The sequence below is a fragment of the Magallana gigas genome, chromosome 4 (genome assembly GCF_963853765.1).
Source record: "Magallana gigas chromosome 4, xbMagGiga1.1, whole genome shotgun sequence".
In the NCBI taxonomy this organism is placed as follows: domain Eukaryota; kingdom Metazoa; phylum Mollusca; class Bivalvia; order Ostreida; family Ostreidae; genus Magallana; species Magallana gigas.
In genome coordinates, this window is record NC_088856.1 from 19,054,542 (window position 1) to 19,076,668 (window position 22,127).

Genomic DNA, 22,127 nt, shown 5'->3' on the forward strand with positions numbered 1-22,127 from the left:
ACTGGGCCCATTCTATTGGATTGTATTAAGTTTCTAGGATCAAACGCGGTAAGATTAATGTAAATGTATTTCAGTATTTAAAACAGTGCAATAATTTCTCAGTCAGCATGCATCTGTATACCTAGTTTATTCAAATTGAACCATTCATCTTCACGTATAGTCAAGTAACGCGCATTGCACTATGTGTGAATGTACAATGCTGGGCGTGTCTAGGGTAGATAGGGAGGGTGGGGTTGCAATTATTAATATGGGGCTTGGGAGGAAAACTTGCATACCAGAAGAAAGAGAATTAAATGTGCCATCGAACTGACATTTCACTTCATGAGGTCATTGGGATTGATTTTTTGTAATCAATCGCTAAAACGGAGGTCAAATATTGAATGCCACCCCCATCCGCCACCGCCATCCCTCTTTTTATACCGCTGGTACTTAGTTTTACTAATCATATTCTATTACTATACCACCGGTACAGAGACCACAGTTGTCGTCCCTGTTACGTTATATATACGTAATCATGGTGTTTACAGTATGTAGATATTTGAACGCGCTGTTTCAGTATACTATTCAAAGCTTAGTACTTATTCCCGCGGGACGGTACAAGTACTTGTACTTGCTTTTCGGCAGTACATATATTAAAATTGGAACGATACAGAGAAGATTAGCATGGCCCCTGCGCAAGGATGACACGCAAATTCGTGAAGCGTTCCATATTTTTCTTTTATTCAAAAAAATTGGAATAGGAATTGGAATGAGAATTGGAATGAGAATTGGAATGAGGGGACAATCTGATTGGTCGAGAAATTGGAACTTCACCACGAAGATTGGGGAGTATGTAGCGCAAGGCAGGGATGACACGCGAATTCGTGAAGCGTTCCATATTTTTCTTTTATTCAAAAACAAAAAAACAAAACAAAACAAAACATCAAAAAACAAAAAACGCCCCACACCCGCCCGAACAGGCTGGTCCTGGTTTTACACAGTGCTATTTTAGATAACGATGCTACTGACAAGATACATGTGTAAGTTTAGATTTTGAACGGATATGCGCTTTTTAGGGAATTATTTGACCATGAAATGCTGTATTTACTTTAAGCAAAATGTATGGTCTTTCTCCTAATACATATCTACATGTACGCGGCGAAACGTTTGTCATACGTTGTGTTAAGAAAAATCGGACGGGGCGTATTCAGACTTGACAGGGAGTGTGTGAGCTGTTAAATTGTTGCAGAGATGTGAGAAAATGTTGTAAACTATGTAATTGTGTAGACAAAATGTATTATTTGGGATGATTTGTGTTTGAAATTTGCTGTTGCGGTACATGCAGTTCACTAAACACTTCTTTTTATTACAACTTCGTAGCTTGAAATTCTTCTTTGGCCGCATTCAAATCATACTTACCTGGTGCAGAGGGCACCCTGATCCTCAAGGGGGTCCCTCCAGGGCGAGGCCATTCCATTGCACTCCGGATAGGCTGAACCCTGCGATCGCCCCAAATGCGGGCGACTCGGGCACGTAATTTTTTAGTGTGGGGGTCTGCGTTCGCGCTAACCCCTGGTATAAAATTCAATATAAAAGAACACACACAATTTGACACCTTATGGAAATTTATACATCATCGAATCTTAAAAGCAAGTCACCGCAAACAGCTTAGATTAGTGTGGAAGAAATTAATTCAGTAAATATGTATAATTATTTATGTTTACATGTAACTACACGGGACATCAGTGTATCCACTTTATTTTTTGATAATAGCGTTGGTTACTTGGTTAATGTGTGTGCTAATATTAATTTTAATTTAGGTGTAAACATTACTGTTTCACTGACAGGCAAATTTTTTTTTCGAGAGATCAGCGCCAGTTCGCGATATTTTCACAAGCTTTGTGCAAAGGAAAAGAAGGAGTTGCATCCCTTTGACTGTGGACCCGTGTGTATGCGTATATTTCATTGTGACGTCGAGCTCGTGACAACAAAGTTTGAAAATTGTCATCCAGTCGCGAAAGAGATGTGATTTTGTGTGAAACAGCATATACACCCAGCTTCGATTTAGCTTAACGGGAAATGGAATATGCTAGTAAGTGACCGCTTTTCGGACATACACTGGGCCCATTCTATTGGATTGTATTAAGTTTCTAGGATCAAACGCGGTAAGATTAATGTAAATGTATTTCAGTATTTAAAACAGTGCAATAATTTCTCAGTCAGCATGCATCTGTATACCTAGTTTATTCAAATTGAACCATTCATCTTCACGTATAGTCAAGTAACGCGCATTGCACTATGTGTGAATGTACAATGCTGGGCGTGTCTAGGGTAGATAGGGAGGGTGGGGTTGCAATTATTAATATGGGGCTTGGGAGGAAAACTTGCATACCAGAAGAAAGAGAATTAAATGTGCCATCGAACTGACATTTCACTTCATGAGGTCATTGGGATTGATTTTTTGTAATCAATCGCTAAAACGGAGGTCAAATATTGAATGCCACCCCCATCCGCCACCGCCATCCCTCTTTTTATACCGCTGGTACTTAGTTTTACTAATCATATTCTATTACTATACCACCGGTACAGAGACCACAGTTGTCGTCCCTGTTACGTTATATATACGTAATCATGGTGTTTACAGTATGTAGATATTTGAACGCGCTGTTTCAGTATACTATTCAAAGCTTAGTACTTATTCCCGCGGGACGGTACAAGTACTTGTACTTGCTTTTCGGCAGTACATATATTAAAATTGGAACGATACAGAGAAGATTAGCATGGCCCCTGCGCAAGGATGACACGCAAATTCGTGAAGCGTTCCATATTTTTCTTTTATTCAAAAAAATTGGAATAGGAATTGGAATGAGAATTGGAATGAGAATTGGAATGAGGGGACAATCTGATTGGTCGAGAAATTGGAACTTCACCACGAAGATTGGGGAGTATGTAGCGCAAGGCAGGGATGACACGCGAATTCGTGAAGCGTTCCATATTTTTCTTTTATTCAAAAACAAAAAAACAAAACAAAACAAAACATCAAAAAACAAAAAACAAAAAACGCCCCACACCCGCCCGAACAGGCTGGTCCTGGTTTTACACAGTGCTATTTTAGATAACGATGCTACTGACAAGATACATGTGTAAGTTTAGATTTTGAACGGATATGCGCTTTTTAGGGAATTATTTGACCATGAAATGCTGTATTTACTTTAAGCAAAATGTATGGTCTTTCTCCTAATACATATCTACATGTACGCGGCGAAACGTTTGTCATACGTTGTGTTAAGAAAAATCGGACGGGGCGTATTCAGACTTGACAGGGAGTGTGTGAGCTGTTAAATTGTTGCAGAGATGTGAGAAAATGTTGTAAACTATGTAATTGTGTAGACAAAATGTATTATTTGGGATGATTTGTGTTTGAAATTTGCTGTTGCGGTACATGCAGTTCACTAAACACTTCTTTTTATTACAACTTCGTAGCTTGAAATTCTTCTTTGGCCGCATTCAAATCATACTTACCTGGTGCAGAGGGCACCCTGATCCTCAAGGGGGTCCCTCCAGGGCGAGGCCATTCCATTGCACTCCGGATAGGCTGAACCCTGCGATCGCCCCAAATGCGGGCGACTCGGGCACGTAATTTTTTAGTGTGGGGGTCTGCGTTCGCGCTAACCCCTGGTATAAAATTCAATATAAAAGAACACACACAATTTGACACCTTATGGAAATTTATACATCATCGAATCTTAAAAGCAAGTCACCGCAAACAGCTTAGATTAGTGTGGAAGAAATTAATTCAGTAAATATGTATAATTATTTATGTTTACATGTAACTACACGGGACATCAGTGTATCCACTTTATTTTTTGATAATAGCGTTGGTTACTTGGTTAATGTGTGTGCTAATATTAATTTTAATTTAGGTGTAAACATTACTGTTTCACTGACAGGCAAATTTTTTTTTCGAGAGATCAGCGCCAGTTCGCGATATTTTCACAAGCTTTGTGCAAAGGAAAAGAAGGAGTTGCATCCCTTTGACTGTGGACCCGTGTGTATGCGTATATTTCATTGTGACGTCGAGCTCGTGACAACAAAGTTTGAAAATTGTCATCCAGTCGCGAAAGAGATGTGATTTTGTGTGAAACAGCATATACACCCAGCTTCGATTTAGCTTAACGGGAAATGGAATATGCTAGTAAGTGACCGCTTTTCGGACATACACTGGGCCCATTCTATTGGATTGTATTAAGTTTCTAGGATCAAACGCGGTAAGATTAATGTAAATGTATTTCAGTATTTAAAACAGTGCAATAATTTCTCAGTCAGCATGCATCTGTATACCTAGTTTATTCAAATTGAACCATTCATCTTCACGTATAGTCAAGTAACGCGCATTGCACTATGTGTGAATGTACAATGCTGGGCGTGTCTAGGGTAGATAGGGAGGGTGGGGTTGCAATTATTAATATGGGGCTTGGGAGGAAAACTTGCATACCAGAAGAAAGAGAATTAAATGTGCCATCGAACTGACATTTCACTTCATGAGGTCATTGGGATTGATTTTTTGTAATCAATCGCTAAAACGGAGGTCAAATATTGAATGCCACCCCCATCCGCCACCGCCATCCCTCTTTTTATACCGCTGGTACTTAGTTTTACTAATCATATTCTATTACTATACCACCGGTACAGAGACCACAGTTGTCGTCCCTGTTACGTTATATATACGTAATCATGGTGTTTACAGTATGTAGATATTTGAACGCGCTGTTTCAGTATACTATTCAAAGCTTAGTACTTATTCCCGCGGGACGGTACAAGTACTTGTACTTGCTTTTCGGCAGTACATATATTAAAATTGGAACGATACAGAGAAGATTAGCATGGCCCCTGCGCAAGGATGACACGCAAATTCGTGAAGCGTTCCATATTTTTCTTTTATTCAAAAAAATTGGAATAGGAATTGGAATGAGAATTGGAATGAGAATTGGAATGAGGGGACAATCTGATTGGTCGAGAAATTGGAACTTCACCACGAAGATTGGGGAGTATGTAGCGCAAGGCAGGGATGACACGCGAATTCGTGAAGCGTTCCATATTTTTCTTTTATTCAAAAACAAAAAAACAAAACAAAACAAAACATCAAAAAACAAAAAACAAAAAACGCCCCACACCCGCCCGAACAGGCTGGTCCTGGTTTTACACAGTGCTATTTTAGATAACGATGCTACTGACAAGATACATGTGTAAGTTTAGATTTTGAACGGATATGCGCTTTTTAGGGAATTATTTGACCATGAAATGCTGTATTTACTTTAAGCAAAATGTATGGTCTTTCTCCTAATACATATCTACATGTACGCGGCGAAACGTTTGTCATACGTTGTGTTAAGAAAAATCGGACGGGGCGTATTCAGACTTGACAGGGAGTGTGTGAGCTGTTAAATTGTTGCAGAGATGTGAGAAAATGTTGTAAACTATGTAATTGTGTAGACAAAATGTATTATTTGGGATGATTTGTGTTTGAAATTTGCTGTTGCGGTACATGCAGTTCACTAAACACTTCTTTTTATTACAACTTCGTAGCTTGAAATTCTTCTTTGGCCGCATTCAAATCATACTTACCTGGTGCAGAGGGCACCCTGATCCTCAAGGGGGTCCCTCCAGGGCGAGGCCATTCCATTGCACTCCGGATAGGCTGAACCCTGCGATCGCCCCAAATGCGGGCGACTCGGGCACGTAATTTCTTAGTGTGGGGGTCTGCGTTCGCGCTAACCCCTGGTATAAAATTCAATATAAAAGAACACACACAATTTGACACCTTATGGAAATTTATACATCATCGAATCTTAAAAGCAAGTCACCGCAAACAGCTTAGATTAGTGTGGAAGAAATTAATTCAGTAAATATGTATAATTATTTATGTTTACATGTAACTACACGGGACATCAGTGTATCCACTTTATTTTTTGATAATAGCGTTGGTTACTTGGTTAATGTGTGTGCTAATATTAATTTTAATTTAGGTGTAAACATTACTGTTTCACTGACAGGCAAATTTTTTTTTCGAGAGATCAGCGCCAGTTCGCGATATTTTCACAAGCTTTGTGCAAAGGAAAAGAAGGAGTTGCATCCCTTTGACTGTGGACCCGTGTGTATGCGTATATTTCATTGTGACGTCGAGCTCGTGACAACAAAGTTTGAAAATTGTCATCCAGTCGCGAAAGAGATGTGATTTTGTGTGAAACAGCATATACACCCAGCTTCGATTTAGCTTAACGGGAAATGGAATATGCTAGTAAGTGACCGCTTTTCGGACATACACTGGGCCCATTCTATTGGATTGTATTAAGTTTCTAGGATCAAACGCGGTAAGATTAATGTAAATGTATTTCAGTATTTAAAACAGTGCAATAATTTCTCAGTCAGCATGCATCTGTATACCTAGTTTATTCAAATTGAACCATTCATCTTCACGTATAGTCAAGTAACGCGCATTGCACTATGTGTGAATGTACAATGCTGGGCGTGTCTAGGGTAGATAGGGAGGGTGGGGTTGCAATTATTAATATGGGGCTTGGGAGGAAAACTTGCATACCAGAAGAAAGAGAATTAAATGTGCCATCGAACTGACATTTCACTTCATGAGGTCATTGGGATTGATTTTTTGTAATCAATCGCTAAAACGGAGGTCAAATATTGAATGCCACCCCCATCCGCCACCGCCATCCCTCTTTTTATACCGCTGGTACTTAGTTTTACTAATCATATTCTATTACTATACCACCGGTACAGAGACCACAGTTGTCGTCCCTGTTACGTTATATATACGTAATCATGGTGTTTACAGTATGTAGATATTTGAACGCGCTGTTTCAGTATACTATTCAAAGCTTAGTACTTATTCCCGCGGGACGGTACAAGTACTTGTACTTGCTTTTCGGCAGTACATATATTAAAATTGGAACGATACAGAGAAGATTAGCATGGCCCCTGCGCAAGGATGACACGCAAATTCGTGAAGCGTTCCATATTTTTCTTTTATTCAAAAAAATTGGAATAGGAATTGGAATGAGAATTGGAATGAGAATTGGAATGAGGGGACAATCTGATTGGTCGAGAAATTGGAACTTCACCACGAAGATTGGGGAGTATGTAGCGCAAGGCAGGGATGACACGCGAATTCGTGAAGCGTTCCATATTTTTCTTTTATTCAAAAACAAAAAAACAAAACAAAACAAAACATCAAAAAACAAAAAACAAAAAACGCCCCACACCCGCCCGAACAGGCTGGTCCTGGTTTTACACAGTGCTATTTTAGATAACGATGCTACTGACAAGATACATGTGTAAGTTTAGATTTTGAACGGATATGCGCTTTTTAGGGAATTATTTGACCATGAAATGCTGTATTTACTTTAAGCAAAATGTATGGTCTTTCTCCTAATACATATCTACATGTACGCGGCGAAACGTTTGTCATACGTTGTGTTAAGAAAAATCGGACGGGGCGTATTCAGACTTGACAGGGAGTGTGTGAGCTGTTAAATTGTTGCAGAGATGTGAGAAAATGTTGTAAACTATGTAATTGTGTAGACAAAATGTATTATTTGGGATGATTTGTGTTTGAAATTTGCTGTTGCGGTACATGCAGTTCACTAAACACTTCTTTTTATTACAACTTCGTAGCTTGAAATTCTTCTTTGGCCGCATTCAAATCATACTTACCTGGTGCAGAGGGCACCCTGATCCTCAAGGGGGTCCCTCCAGGGCGAGGCCATTCCATTGCACTCCGGATAGGCTGAACCCTGCGATCGCCCCAAATGCGGGCGACTCGGGCACGTAATTTTTTAGTGTGGGGGTCTGCGTTCGCGCTAACCCCTGGTATAAAATTCAATATAAAAGAACACACACAATTTGACACCTTATGGAAATTTATACATCATCGAATCTTAAAAGCAAGTCGCCGCAAACAGCTTAGATTAGTGTGGAAGAAATTAATTCAGTAAATATGTATAATTATTTATGTTTACATGTAACTACACGGGACATCAGTGTATCCACTTTATTTTTTGATAATAGCGTTGGTTACTTGGTTAATGTGTGTGCTAATATTAATTTTAATTTAGGTGTAAACATTACTGTTTCACTGACAGGCAAATTTTTTTTTCGAGAGATCAGCGCCAGTTCGCGATATTTTCACAAGCTTTGTGCAAAGGAAAAGAAGGAGTTGCATCCCTTTGACTGTGGACCCGTGTGTATGCGTATATTTCATTGTGACGTCGAGCTCGTGACAACAAAGTTTGAAAATTGTCATCCAGTCGCGAAAGAGATGTGATTTTGTGTGAAACAGCATATACACCCAGCTTCGATTTAGCTTAACGGGAAATGGAATATGCTAGTAAGTGACCGCTTTTCGGACATACACTGGGCCCATTCTATTGGATTGTATTAAGTTTCTATAAAATACAAAGTAAGATGATCAATACAGAGTACAATTATAACTAGGCAGCATTAAAAGTTTATTTTTGGGGTTTTTTTTCAAAGTTTTGGTGTTGTTTTTTTTTCCTAGGTGTATATGTCGTTTTTTTTGTTTTTTTCAAAGTTTTGTTGTCAAGGCGGATCAGCTGTCGGGTCCTCTTCGTCTGGCGGGGGCTGTCTCCTCTTCCTGCTGGTGTATCCCCTGAGGCGCATCCTGTCGGCCCAGTCCTCGTAGCTCTCCCCTCTGGTCTCCTCGCAGTACCAGTTCCCGAAGTACTGCCGGTGGCTGGGGGCAACTTTCGGCTTTTTGCACTGGCTGCACTGGCTTGGTCCACGGCGGGGGTTGTACTGGCGGACGTACTCCCCCATTCTCTTCCTCTTCTCGACTTTTCGTCTGTAGGAGGCCGTGGAAGCAGAAACCAGTGGGGGCACTGTCTGGGGGGTGAACTCCGTTCCTGGTACTGGAGAATGGCTGGCTGGGGGGTCTGGTTTGGTGGCACTTGGGTCAAGAGGTAGCGGTACTGGACTGGGGCCGGGCCCAATATGGGATGGCGTATGATCCTGGGCGGGGATGGCATCAGCTGGGGTAGCATCCTGGGCGGGGACCTAATCCGGACGCGGGACTGGCCTGCCGTGTTGGGTGGCAGCTGGTACCTGTGGGCTGGGGCACTGGAGGTCACTAGGGTGGCCGGTTTGCTGAGAGGCGGGGGAAGGGGCTGTGGGGCTGTCACTGGGGGATCCGAGATCTCAATTCCCTGGGACAGGACCACTTCCTCCTGTCTGGCCTGACGCCTTCGGTCCCTGTAATGAATAGAGTACATTATAGAACACACACACTCATGACAAACACAATGTAAGCATACTATGAATGCATTTTTATCACGACACTTACCAGAGTATCAGGGTGGCCTGGTTAAGTGGCAACAGTTGTATGCCGGTCAAAGCTGATACTCTGGGATCCTCCATCACCACTTCCCTGATCCTGTTGTAAGCTGCCTGGATCAGGCTCCACCTGGTGATGGTGGGGGCGTCTGGGCGACGGATGGCTGATGGATAGACTTCCGTCAGCCTCTTCACTAGTGCCTCCATGTACCGGTTGGCATCTGGGTAAGAGGCAGGTCCGGTACCTGTGCCCACAAAGGACCTGTAATAAGAAAGTAGACATTCAAAACACTGTACTACAATAAACGTGCAATTTCAAACGTTGTCCATCGGACACACTCTTACCGTTTGGTCTTCTCCACATTGGCTTTAACAGGTGACTTTCCTGTCTTGGAAGCCATAAACCTGCCTTTGGGAGAAGACCTGGTCCCGGACTGGAACACGGCTGGCCGCTGGTCCTGTGGTTCCAGGTTGTCCCACAAGACGACCAGCTGTTCCTGTTGGGTCCGGGTCAGTGTCCTGAGCTGAAGCAGGTAGTCAGCCAGGTCGTGCACTGGTTGCATTCCAGACATGGGCTCCGGCAGCTGATCCTCATCACTCTGTGATAAAAGGAAGGAGTCGGTGTTTGTTTTCAATGCATGTACAGTACCGATCAGACCCAACCTAACAGATGTAAACCCCAACTAAACCTTGGGTTTACTTTCTGGGTTTACTAGAGTGGACCCAGAGTAAACCCCAAGTAAACCCACAGTGGACACAGAGAGTAAACCCCAATCAGAAGTATACCCTGAAAGCAGCCACTTCATGTGTATTCAGAATATACAAGGGGCAGGAATTACAGGCAGTGGTTTATTCCCACGTAGCTAAAATTCTGAAATTCTTATTCCCACCTGGCTAAAACTGATTTTCACACCTGAGTGAGCACTAGGTATAGTCTGTTTTAGGTGTGAACTACCTGCATAATAACCATGCACGTGTGATATACTGTTAGATATTCTTGATAACATGGATTTACAGTGTTTTAAAAATGTTAAGAACTATCAATTATTGAAAGGTTTCATATTTATAAATTAAATAAAATTAAAAATAAATAAATTAAAAAGGAAGATGACCATATATTCTGTATTCTGATGTTAACATATATCAATTTGATTACTATAGTCATTCTTTTGAGCTACATGCTTAAATTTGATTCTGGCTCTTCAAAACCGTCAGATTTGTAAATATAATCATCCCTAGATAAACGCCTAAATAAAAAATTTATCCGTACATATTTTCATTAACCTATTGTTTCATCACCGATTGATACTTTTTAATGATTTTTTGTTTGCTTGTTTGTTTGTTTGTTTTTGGGGGCGGGGGGTTTGCTCATAACAACCCGTATATGTGTCTTTGAAATCAACAGATCCGGTTATTTCATAAGAAGGGGGGAGGGGGAATCATCTTTCTACATTGCTACGTGCATTGTTTTAAAATCAATTGTAAAGAAAAAAATGTTTATAATGCAAGTTTTAACGAGGACTACACACAGTAATAATGTTGAAAAAATTAAGCACGCATGCAGAATATTACATTAACAAGCGTTTCAGTAACTTTATTCTAACATTCTTAAATCATCTATCCACATAACCTTTTCATTTGATTAAAAAAATAAAATTTATAAAATGTTCTTATAAAAGTTAGTACAAACTTTCCAGATAAAATTATACACTGCTTTATACGTTGCAACAACAACAAACATTACATTAAATTCATTTACTTTGATTTTTCCATTTCATCTGCAACTCCTTTCGGGAAAATTAGCATAGGAAGTGCAATACCTTCTTTGACCAAAATCGTGACCATGCCCATTTAATGCATCTATGTATACCTTCTCATCACTCAAAAGAATGAAAATCGAGTAATTTTAAATAAAATAAAATTTACCCAAGATCAATCATAAAACAAACCCTTTTCAATTATTAAAATTTACATCTATTACATGTATTTAATTAATCATTATGTTTTTTTATTTTAAAATATAATCTTAAGAATTTGTCTGTTATTTTTTCATTTAATTAAAAATGTACCTAAGGTCAATAATTGAACAGACTATAATTCACATGTAACTAATTTCCTTTGATCTTTGACCACCTTACCTGTGCACCATTCCCACTTAGCTAAAATCAGTCACCCATAGAAAATCAGAATTTTAGCTAGGTGGGAAGACACCCAGGCAGTAGGATGATAAGATAAAATACAGGTCTGCTTCACACTTCAGTGCGTACAGTTGACTCGAAAAGCAATTCACGAGTAAACCCAAAGTAAACCCCAAGTGGACCCAAATTTTCAAAAATTAAACCCAGAGTAAACCATGGATTTAGTTGAGGTTTACTCTGGTGTTAGGTTGGGTCTGATCGGTACTGTATATAACATTAAAGAGCAATTGTTCTCTACTTACATTCTCCTCTTCCTGAGGGACAGAAACTCTTCCTTCTGGTCACTGGGTGGGTGAGTCCTTGGTAGGGGTCCACGAATCCGGGTTGAGTCCAGTCCAGCTCCCTCTCCGGCGGACAGGACAGACATCAGCACCTGGCCGTGCTCGTTCCCAACATTGGTGGCCCACGCAGCTGTCTCCGTGGCAGACTCCTGAAGTTTCTTGGCAACTTTCTTGGTGGAGTCTTGACAGTAGATGGAGGTCAGCCACTGGCAGAACGGGATCCTGGGGGCGTGGACGGGGGGTGAAGACAATCCCCATGACCAGTCCTCTCGTCTGGGTGGTGCTGAAAATCTGGCAGTCGCTCAGGTAATGCACCGTTCTCTTGGGGTTTTCCTCTCCGAGCAGCTCTGCAAGTTTCTGCCGGAGTCTGGCGACACTGTTCCCGAGTCCCCGCTGTCTGAGCGTGTTCACCACTTCCAGGTCGCAGGCCATCAGTCTGGTCAGGATGCAGGGAAACTGGAGACGATGTCCTACATCCAGCTGGTCTAGGAGGTCCTGGTTCCAACTGCTGAGCTTCTTTTTACAGATCTGGAATTCCATGCAGATACGCAGCTGCATTGTAGTAGAATCCTGAGGAATTACTGTGGAAGATAATGATTGAAACATTAAGTGATCTCTAACAATAAGCTACACATAAATGATATGAAGTTGTTCAGTCAATCTATAGACAGTCAAAAATATACTTTTGAGTGGAGGAGGGGGTAAAACTTCAGCATTGTACAAATTTCATGCTGTATCAATCTTTCGACAATTACCTCTATTATTGCCTCTAAATTTACTGCGTTCCTTTGTTTTTAATATTGGAGATGGGACCTCCATTGGTTGTTCAAGTGGGGATGTCTCCTGCATCTTTATTCTTCACCAACATCCTCCTGGAGCTTTGTAAGTTTTCTGCAAAGCAAGAGGCGTCGTGTGTATCTTTCATTTCCTATAATGAGTTATGGGTCACACAACTGTCTTATAATACACATACAAAACGTGCTTGGTATCAATTTGAATTCGGTTTTAAATTCATGCATAGTTAAATCATACCAGTAACAATAACGTTATTTATGTCTCTGATCATACCTAGAATACAAACTTGAAACTGATATCAAGAAGAAATCAAAATATCACGTGCAAATAATCAATTTAATTATAATGTGCAGGAGCCACCTGATGTGTCAGTACCTCGTGCTTTCTGTCCCGACACCAGCAGCTGACCAGTACTGTGTACACACGTGTGTCGCATTCTTTCGGGCGGCGAGAGTGGGGCATTTGCTAACGATCGTGTCAAGTAAGACTTTTTAGTTTTTAACAAATCATTTGCGCTGATTTTAAGCTTTACTGGAGTACCTTCTAACTAATATGCATTAAATTTCACGCACCTTGCGTCTTTACACATGTTACACGCATCTGTTCACTGAGTCTGTTGACAGTTGCATGAGCGCTTCACATTACACACGTCAAACGCGCCCGACATTGTTTACCTGTTCCCCTCCTTTTTCTTCGACTTGAATCCCGTGTTCGATGTCTAATTTTTATATCAAACTCGCCTAACTTGACAATCAACTCTGGTTATCTCTTTGAGAACTCTCATTTTAGTGTCCCTATCATCTTGTGACGATTTACAGCAATGGCGGTACACCGCACACTGATTGGCCGAGACGAGCGAATTGGAACTACACTGAGGTGAAATTAGAGTAAAATTGGAATGAAGCGACAATTTGATTGGTCGACCAAAGAGAATTGGGATGTGTTGGGAAGACACTGAATGTGCTGGTTAGGCCTATCTGAATGATCAGGGCGAATGAATTTGGAATAAAATTGGAATGAACCGACAATTTGATTGGACATTCAAGAGAAATGGAATAAAATTGGAATAAAATGGATGAACCGACAATTTGATTGGTCGTGCAGGAGAAATGGAATAAAATTGGAATGAAATTGAAATGAATCGACAATTTGATTGGTCATTGAAGAGAAATGGAATAAAATTGGAATAAAATGGAATGAAATTGGAATGAACCGACAATTTGATTGGACATTCAAGAGAAATGGAATAAAATGGATGAACCGACAATTTGATTGGTCATGCAGGAGAAATGGAATAAAATTGGAATGAAATTGGAATGAACCGACAATTTGATTGGTCATGCAGGAGAAATGGAATAAAATTGGAATGAATCGACAATTTGATTGGTCATGCAAGAGAATTGGAATAAAATTGGAATGAACCGACAATTTGATTGGTCAAGCAAGAGAAGTGGAATAAAATTAGAATGAATCGGCAGTTTGATTGGTCATACAAGAGAAATGGAATGAAATTGAAATGAATCGACAATTGATTGGTCATATAAGGGAAATTGAATAAAATTGGAATGAATCGACAATTTGATTGGTCATGCAAGAGAAATGGAATAAAATTGGAATGATTCGACAATTTGATTGGTCATATAAGAGGAATGGAATAAAATGAAATTAATGAAAGAAACTAGAACGAGGCACGATATACTGGGAACTCCTGTCTAATTGATAGGCCAACGCGAATGGACTTGGTAAAATAGGAAAGATATTGGAATGAAACTGGAAGAAAATTGGAGTGATTGGGTCTAATCAAATGAAAATTGAAAAAAAAAACCAACAAAACTCACAACAGTTTCAAAAACTTTTATAGCTTTTAATCTGACGAGCATGCAGCTTGTCATTACAGCTCAAGAGCGGACCGTTAAGTTACGCAAGTATTTTTCCCCAAACATGATGTGAAGGTTTCATTGTACATATAATTTTTTAAAGGGTTACCCAGAAGAAACAGATAATTGTAAAGGAAACACTCTCACTAGTTGCATGTTGAAAATATATACAACTATACTTAACAATAGATTTATGAAATGATCCGAAGATAATTCTGTTCTAAATGATGTATACACAGTTTGGATTTAGGCAAGGTGTGGAACATTAAACGCTATTTTTTCACTTCAAAGTATCATTGAGAAGCATCTTTGGAATAATAAAAAACTATATTGCTGTTTTGTAGACTATCGGAAGGCATTTGATAATGTTAATAGAAATTTTCCTTTTGAAAAGAACAAATAGTCCTCCAAGGTCAGACATTGTCTCCTCTATTTTTTTCTTTATATTTGAATAGTTTTGACAATTCACATATTATGTCAAATTGTGAAGATATCATACTCTAAGAAGTATCACTGTTTTTAAGGATGTATGCTGCTGACATGGTTTTATTATCTGAATCTCCAGAGGGCTTACAAAACATGCTTGATACACTTCATGAATATTGTAATGACTGGAAACTAACAGTAAATGTGTGTAAAACAAAAATAGTGGATTTTAAAAAGCTGGACGTTTGAATCTAGAAACGTTTGGTGGTTGTATAAAAAGGTGGAGGTTAAAATTGTTAATCAATTTACTTATTTAAGGGCTAACACTATCATATGAACATATGAATAAGTAACAGTTAAAAATCAACCAGCCGTTGATTTTATTCTTTTATTTTTTTAGCAAATCACAGTTACAAGTCTATACAGACATAACCACACAACAATATACGAAAGCATCAATACAAAAAATAAATTAATTTTATAGCAGGTTGAAATCAAATTTTTAAAAACCTACTGTCCATTCCATATTAAGATCAAATGTCAATGGTATTATTTACTACAGTTTTGCACCAAATCGCCAGAATTTAAAATCCCGACTACAGAACTCCAGGACAACAATTCTGCGATGTTCAGTCGAGGGTTTAATGATTATTCGTTCTCAGTTATTTTTTAAAGTTTATTCATTAACTGTTTGTAGGTAATTTTAATTACTATACACTTGTTAATATAACTTTTTTAAAGCTTTCTATTTAGTTTAATGCATACCAGCCTACCATTAATGAGAAAAAACTTAATGACATTTTTTTCATTGTAGCTTACATTCATTGCCAATTCTTGGCTTATTTTGTTAATCAAAGTAAGATAAAAGTAAAGATAAGCTAGAACTTTAGTTAGAGGATAATTGTTTTCGCATAATACGCGTTTATTAATTTTTGCTTTTATTGAAGAATGTTATTAAAGATTATTAAGAGTAATTATACAACATGTAAGTATATCATTTTGAAAAAAAAAAGCAAATGTGTTTAAAAGTATTCTATTTAGTATGCACGTCAAACCATTTATGCGTCTAGGCAAGAGAGCAAAACTATAAAAAAAAAAAATAACATCATAGCCTGGTGACATCTGTATACGATTCCTCTGTTGACTCTCTTTTAGCTTGTGTTTTATTGTGCGAGTCATTCCGGGTCGTGCATTTACAATTCATGACTCTTTTGTTCAAGAAAAAAGCTATAAATATTGCAGTTCCTTGCAAACTGTTGATTATTGAAGAGATATACGAGAACGTTGAAAAAGGAAGAAAGCCATCGATAATCTGAAGAGCCCATGCTATCCCAGTAATTGTGAATAAACGACAAAAAATTCCAAATTCATTCCTAACAGATTGATTTCCGGGAATATTGGGAACGCGTTTTATGGAAATAATGGTTCTAACAAAGAAAAGTAAACTGCAGATGCAGATCACACCAATGGGTATGATGAAGGAGGCTAATCGTGAATAAGGATTGTCAATAAAACACCTCCTATTACCATACCCAATATCTCCATTGCCAGAGACCTGCCAAGATATTATAATATTTAAAACGACTACAACGCATGGAGAAATAGTAATAAAAGTTATGTATACTCTAAGGATCTTATTAAAGCCGTCGCTTGTATTTATGTTTGAAAATTGAAAAATTCGATACATATGAAAAGAACTCACCATCATTGAAGAAAACGACATCAGCCAAAAATAATGAAGGGCTATTCCAAACCCAACACATGCCATTTTTTGTGGTGTTCCAAATTTACTTAACTGAAAAACTGTCAGAGTAAGACCCAGCGAGAGTATCAATAACATATTAATTTTCCCCGGCACTGTTCTCAAATCTTTTTTAAAAACATAAATTAGAAATGAAATCAATAAACACAGAATGGAAATAACATTTAGAATTAGCGTTAGTTTTGAAAGAAGGAATTCAGACTCTTGATTTGAAAAAAGTGCGACTGTGTTGGTTTCAATGTCAAGGTCTTCAACACAGATTCTTGCTGATCCATCAGGAAGAGTTACAAACAAGTCTTGATCATAGATCTTATCTATGCCAAATACAGTTAATTTTCCCGACTGTTTATCTAAATGATATTCATCAAAATCAAGTGAAACTTGAACGCAAGTCAATTGTTTAGAGATCCAAACAGTTTGATATTTTTGTCTATTTGCTACGACTTGATATTTAACAAATTCTGGTAGAGTACAACGCGAGAAATATTCGGCAAGATATAGTTTATATGGATTAAAATGTAAGTTGCTTATGCGTTTAGTGAAAGAAAATTGAAGATACACGGTTTCATTTCTAGAAATCATCATCTTGGTTGTAAATGCAATTAACAGCATCTCAAAATTAACTCTCTGCACAGCGCGTTTGATAAATAAACCTACAGATACACTACCTGAAAACTGCTGAGAAGATAACATTTGATTTTTTTTAAAGCAAGTCTGGTCTATTTGAACAAACAAATACTCTATTGAATCTGAATCTATCTGAAGCTCGGACGATATTGTTTGTTTGATTTCTTTTGATATGATGACTAATAAATCGTAAACTGGCAATAGAGAAGACACGTTTCCTTGGTAGTCTAATGTTGAGAAATATCCCAAGTTTTTCGAGACGGTGAAGAGTGCTCGGCATGTTCCATTATGTAAATACTTCCCAGGATAACAGGTCAAGTTTCGACATTGGTTCTGTAAAATACAAAGATATATCTGCACGTGGATTCACGTATGACAATCAATAATAATAATATCATGTAGGATATAAGAACTAAGGAATAAAAACTCACCAATTTTGAGATGTATGCTTGTGTTGATTTACATATAGGTGATTCGTTTTCAGAAAGAACCTCATCATGGTCAGAATACACAAATAAATTTCTGTAGATCGGATACCATTCCAGACTTTTTGACAAAAACTTTGGAGGGACATAAGGACTTAATATAGCACAATGATATTGAGGAAATATGGTGTTGCAAAGTTTACAAAATAAATTCTTATAAAGCGAATAAAATTCAATTTGCGGGAAAAACTCACAGCCAATTACGTTCAGTTCATCGTACAAAAAATGTCCTTCAGTAAAGAAACAACCGGAAACAGTAAGTATATCTTTAGTGACTTCCGGATTGCATATTGCACAAAATGCATTTTTTTGAGGACGTTCACAATACGTTGTGTTTATGATTCCAGACTGTGAATAGAATTCATTAAACGGCAAAAATGAAACGTTTTCACATGCATATTTTATTTCAGGATCTTCAACCTGCCATTTTCCAGTTGAATTACATTTTCCATTATATCTTACATATTCTGATTTACTGCACATTGCTGTTTTATGTTTATATGAATTCGGCATATACGTCACGTTACAGTAGGTTTCAATGATGGTTTTGATTAAATGATTCACCGTTAAAAAGTTCCTGTGCTCAATAAATTTATCACAATACATTTCAATGTCCCATGGTTCTCCCAGTTCAAAGCTAGGTCGATTCGGCGGTTTATTACACATATAACAAAACATATTCAAATAGGAAATGCCTGTATTTCTATCAAGTACTGGATGGGAAGAAAGTATAGTGCTGTTTCCCCCTTGTCGACATAATTTCTCCAAATACACCGGGTACCGAAACTGCATGAAACATCCATTAGTTACAAGGTATTCAGGCCCAGAGTAACTCCTTTTGAAATACTCGCCACCTAACGCTTTAGCGTCAATACATCCTGTTGGATATTGTAATACAAAGTCTTCACAACAATCCTCAAAAAGAAAGCACGAAGGGTGACAGCTGCAGGGAATAAAAAGACTTGAAAGTTTTTTAGGAATGCTATAATTTTTGCATACTCCGACATATTTTTTCATTGAAAACAATTTATATATTAAGTTTGTCATGTTGAGGGTCTGAATTTTTTCCGTCATTTTATGTTCGGATTTAGGAATGGCGTTTATCACAAATTTAAAATAGTCTTTGAGAAAATTGTACATTTCTATAGTTGTGTAGTAAACGTTATTTTTATCTGTATTTATTAGAACTTCGATCTTTACGCTCGCAGATGCATCTACGTAACTGTCCCTCATATTTTCGGGAGCATTGCAAATTCGGCAAAATATGTTTTTGAATGGTAGTGTGCCTTCATTCAATCCAAATCTGGAGCAAGCTTGCTTAATTCTGTTATCAAAGAAGTTCCATAGTCCGGTAACATTACACTGTGTAATTACTCCTCCTTCGTAGAATGTCGGATTGCACATTCTACAGTACGAGTTTTTAAATAAGGTATCGTTATTGACGTACACTGATTCGCAAGCATTTAAAACATCATCATCTCTTGTTTTCCAGAATCCGGTCTTGTTACATGAATTAAAATGATAAAAATGTCGATGGAAGCAGTTGAACGCAGGGGTTTCTTCGTGTGGTACAAACTGCATGACACACCTCTTTTCGATTCCACTACTGATAACTTCTTTGAATGACGATAAAAAGTTGATATCCAGAAATTCTTTACATTTAATGTCCAGATTCCAGAATTGATAGGATGTTTCATCATGGCATTGTGCACAAAATCTATTAGCATACGTTAAATTAGTTATAGTGCTGGTCACTGGTGGACACTTTAGTTTATTCAGATCTTCATATTCATGTTCACACATTTTTGCCTTGACTTGTTCAGTTCCGTGAGGACAATTTTTAATGGTAAGAAAAAATGATCTCTGAAGTCGACTCTCATCTTGTGTGGCATTAACAAAGGTCACATTATCACAGACTAGGCCACTGAGGGCAAAGTATTTGTCCGGACAACAATCGCCCCTACCAAAACACGAATTGTCACAAAAACAATTTGGACACAGTTTGTGGCTGTTCGGCATATTTTGCATATCTAGATCTTTGAAGTTGAAACGAGTTATATTGCAAATGCCCGCCGGTCCACACATGGTTAGTTGATGCATCATTAGGTTTGTAAGATTGAAGGACAACGAATTGGAAAATCGTGTTACGATAGAAAAATGGATGCAGATCAGTATGGCAAGAATCTTCATTTTGCCCTCTGTTAGTCTGAAATCAAAACATCAGTTAATATTGTAAATACTTGTTTACATATGCAACGGTTTAACTACTTATTTAACTTATTTAACCTTTGAAAATCTCATTTAATTAAAACAAAAATGAATAAATTTGTATTTACTTCAAAAATGAATAACTGACGTAATACACCAAAAGATAAGAAATGTCAGGTTAATATAAGCAGCAATAGTAATATTTCTACCAAGATTCTAATGCCAAAAAAAAAACCAAACATTTATTTTGAAATACTTCACAACAAAAGTATCTTCCCTTTTTCCCTTGTTTTGACACTGAATGAAAACTGAAATGCACCGTAAACTATAGCTACATAGGCGTCGGGAACCTCCCCCCCCCCCCCCCCCCAAAAAAAAAAAAAAAACAAAGACAAAAAATAAAAACGGAATAGGATTTTCATGAATTTGGGATTTATTTTTTTATTTGTTTTTTTTTTTTTTTTTTTTTTTTTGCCAGTGAAGATTTCTGATGGTTAGTCTAGTGCCCCCCCCCCCCCCTTTCAGTTTGCTTCCGATGCCACTGACCTATTTGTATAACCATGCATTACACTTGCAAGTCATTGAACCATCGATTATTTCGTAACTAATTAACATTGATGTTGTCTGATATTTTTTTCTATGGAATAAAAATTAATTGTGGCTGGCTTTAATAGTTTCTAATATTTACTCAATTATGTGATAAGTTATATTTAAATTTCTTGATGCGAGTAACGTTTATTTCTTTTAATTTGCTGATAAATAATGTTAAAATTTTACCTTTTGACACAGAAAAGGTAAAACAGGGTATATCCGAATTGTTCAAAAAATCCAATAATTATATATTTATAATTAGCAAAAAAAACCAAAAAACTAAGTGATATGAATCCTGAAAGGTAAGATCATTGATTAGAGTGAAATGCAGTACAATAAATTATGTATGTAAATTGTAATAAATATTGATAGCTTTTGATTTATTTAAAAATCATTCTTTAAATTTTTACATCATATTTATTTGTAACTATTCATGGGAATATCGCATATTACATTGTAATTCTTACGTATGACAATTGTATTTTAAAAATCGTCTTTTATTCTTTATACCCGTGGTAAGGCTTCAACAAGTTGGTTTGATTATGTATCATGTAGCTACAATTCGTCATATCATCTAACCAACATCAAAAAGGGTCAAATTTGCGAACTATTTCCCTGCGATCAGAGAGAGAGAGAGAGATAGGGGGGGGGGGGGGCAGTCAACCACTCACTACTATGATACTGTAACTACTACTAGTATTTAAAAACTCTTTACTTTTTTTCATTGTTCATATTCGGGACTCAAACGTCAGCCCCTTTCACAACTGGCACAATTTAGCAAAAGCTTAAAAATATTCGTGCCGAAAAATTCCGATCGCAAAGTGTTGTTAAAAATTCAAACTCATAAACTTCACATGTATGAAAGAAATACGTGAAAAAGAATCATTCAGATCTATGATATTTTGTTATTAAGGTCAGACGACACGTTCCTCGAGAATCTTTTTTGTATCTCCTTGTATTAAAGAGTTCCAATAAAAATATCAATTTTATAGTTATTTTAAAAATGATTGAAATTAAATTCAATGTTATGGAACGCCTCAACTGCCTTATGTAGATAATCTTCATAATATGATGATACTTCAACATTACATGCTGATACTTTAACATTACATGATGGCACTTTAATATTATGTGCTGATACTTCAACATTACATGCTGATACTTTAACATTACATGATGGTACTTTAACATTACATGCTGATACTTCAACATTACATGCTGATACTTCAACATTACATGCTGATACTTTAACATTACATGATGGTACTTTAACATTACGTGCTGATATTTCAACATTACATGCTGATACTTTAACATTACATGATGGTACTTTAACATTACATGCTGATACTTCAACATTACATGCTGATACTTCAACATTACATGCTGATACTTTAACATTACATGCTGATACTTCATTATATGATGGTACTTCACTATGCGGTAGTTCTAAAAATAAGGTTAGGGAAGCGTCGCCTAGGGAACGAAATACGCTAAAACCCAGAACACGTGAATGCCTGTAAAGTTTTTAATAC

General features: G+C 37.6%; 2 protein-coding genes and 8 non-coding genes across 10 annotated transcripts; 8 read left to right on the forward strand and 2 right to left on the reverse strand.

Moving 5' to 3' along the window:
• Positions 1–606: 606 nt before the first annotated feature.
• Positions 607–715, forward strand: LOC136275186 (U6 spliceosomal RNA). Its single transcript, XR_010713715.1, has one exon. It is a non-coding gene; the product is annotated as a U6 spliceosomal RNA (small nuclear RNA).
• Positions 716–1,390: 675 nt separating this feature from the next.
• Positions 1,391–1,554, forward strand: LOC136275210 (U1 spliceosomal RNA). Its single transcript, XR_010713739.1, has one exon. It is a non-coding gene; the product is annotated as a U1 spliceosomal RNA (small nuclear RNA).
• A 1,148-nt stretch (positions 1,555–2,702) lies between these two features.
• On the forward strand, positions 2,703–2,811 carry LOC136275187 (U6 spliceosomal RNA). The gene has a single exon (XR_010713716.1). It is a non-coding gene; the product is annotated as a U6 spliceosomal RNA (small nuclear RNA).
• Positions 2,812–3,493: 682 nt separating this feature from the next.
• On the forward strand, positions 3,494–3,657 carry LOC136275211 (U1 spliceosomal RNA). The gene has a single exon (XR_010713740.1). It is a non-coding gene; the product is annotated as a U1 spliceosomal RNA (small nuclear RNA).
• Positions 3,658–4,805: 1,148 nt separating this feature from the next.
• LOC136275188 (U6 spliceosomal RNA) lies at positions 4,806–4,914 on the forward strand. The gene has a single exon (XR_010713717.1). It is a non-coding gene; the product is annotated as a U6 spliceosomal RNA (small nuclear RNA).
• Positions 4,915–5,596: 682 nt separating this feature from the next.
• Positions 5,597–5,760, forward strand: LOC136275212 (U1 spliceosomal RNA). The gene has a single exon (XR_010713741.1). It is a non-coding gene; the product is annotated as a U1 spliceosomal RNA (small nuclear RNA).
• Positions 5,761–6,908: 1,148 nt separating this feature from the next.
• Positions 6,909–7,017, forward strand: LOC136275189 (U6 spliceosomal RNA). Its single transcript, XR_010713718.1, has one exon. It is a non-coding gene; the product is annotated as a U6 spliceosomal RNA (small nuclear RNA).
• Positions 7,018–7,699: 682 nt separating this feature from the next.
• On the forward strand, positions 7,700–7,863 carry LOC117683368 (U1 spliceosomal RNA). Its single transcript, XR_004597435.2, has one exon. It is a non-coding gene; the product is annotated as a U1 spliceosomal RNA (small nuclear RNA).
• A 638-nt stretch (positions 7,864–8,501) lies between these two features.
• On the reverse strand, positions 8,502–11,911 carry LOC105331633 (uncharacterized). The gene is made up of 4 exons (XM_066083264.1): positions 11,783–11,911; positions 9,688–9,941; positions 9,353–9,604; positions 8,502–9,261 (listed from the first exon to the last, which is right to left on the reverse strand). The coding sequence occupies exons 2-4, from the start codon at positions 9,912–9,914 to the stop codon at positions 8,502–8,504; spliced, it is 1,239 nt and encodes a 412-aa protein (XP_065939336.1). The 5' UTR covers positions 9,915–9,941; positions 11,783–11,911.
• Positions 11,912–15,361: 3,450 nt separating this feature from the next.
• On the reverse strand, positions 15,362–17,888 carry LOC117681979 (G-protein coupled receptor Mth2-like). The gene is made up of 2 exons (XM_034448605.2): positions 17,740–17,888; positions 15,362–17,641 (listed from the first exon to the last, which is right to left on the reverse strand). Exon 2 carries the CDS (start codon positions 17,372–17,374, stop codon positions 16,025–16,027), a length of 1,350 nt encoding a protein of 449 aa, XP_034304496.2. The 5' UTR covers positions 17,375–17,641; positions 17,740–17,888; the 3' UTR covers positions 15,362–16,024.
• Positions 17,889–22,127: the final 4,239 nt, after the last annotated feature.

Coding starts and splice junctions, on each gene's coding strand:
- LOC105331633 (XM_066083264.1), bottom strand. CDS start 9,914: ATGTCTGGAATGCAACCAGTGCACGACCTGGCTGACTACCTGCTTCAG. Junction 9,605..9,687: donor AATGTGGAGAAGACCAAACG/GTAAGAGTGTGT, acceptor TTCTTATTACAG/GTCCTTTGTGGGCACAGGTA. Junction 9,262..9,352: donor CAGGCCACCCTGATACTCTG/GTAAGTGTCGTG, acceptor TATTCATTACAG/GGACCGAAGGCGTCAGGCCA.
- LOC117681979 (XM_034448605.2), bottom strand. CDS start 17,374: ATGTTATCTTCTCAGCAGTTTTCAGGTAGTGTATCTGTAGGTTTATTT.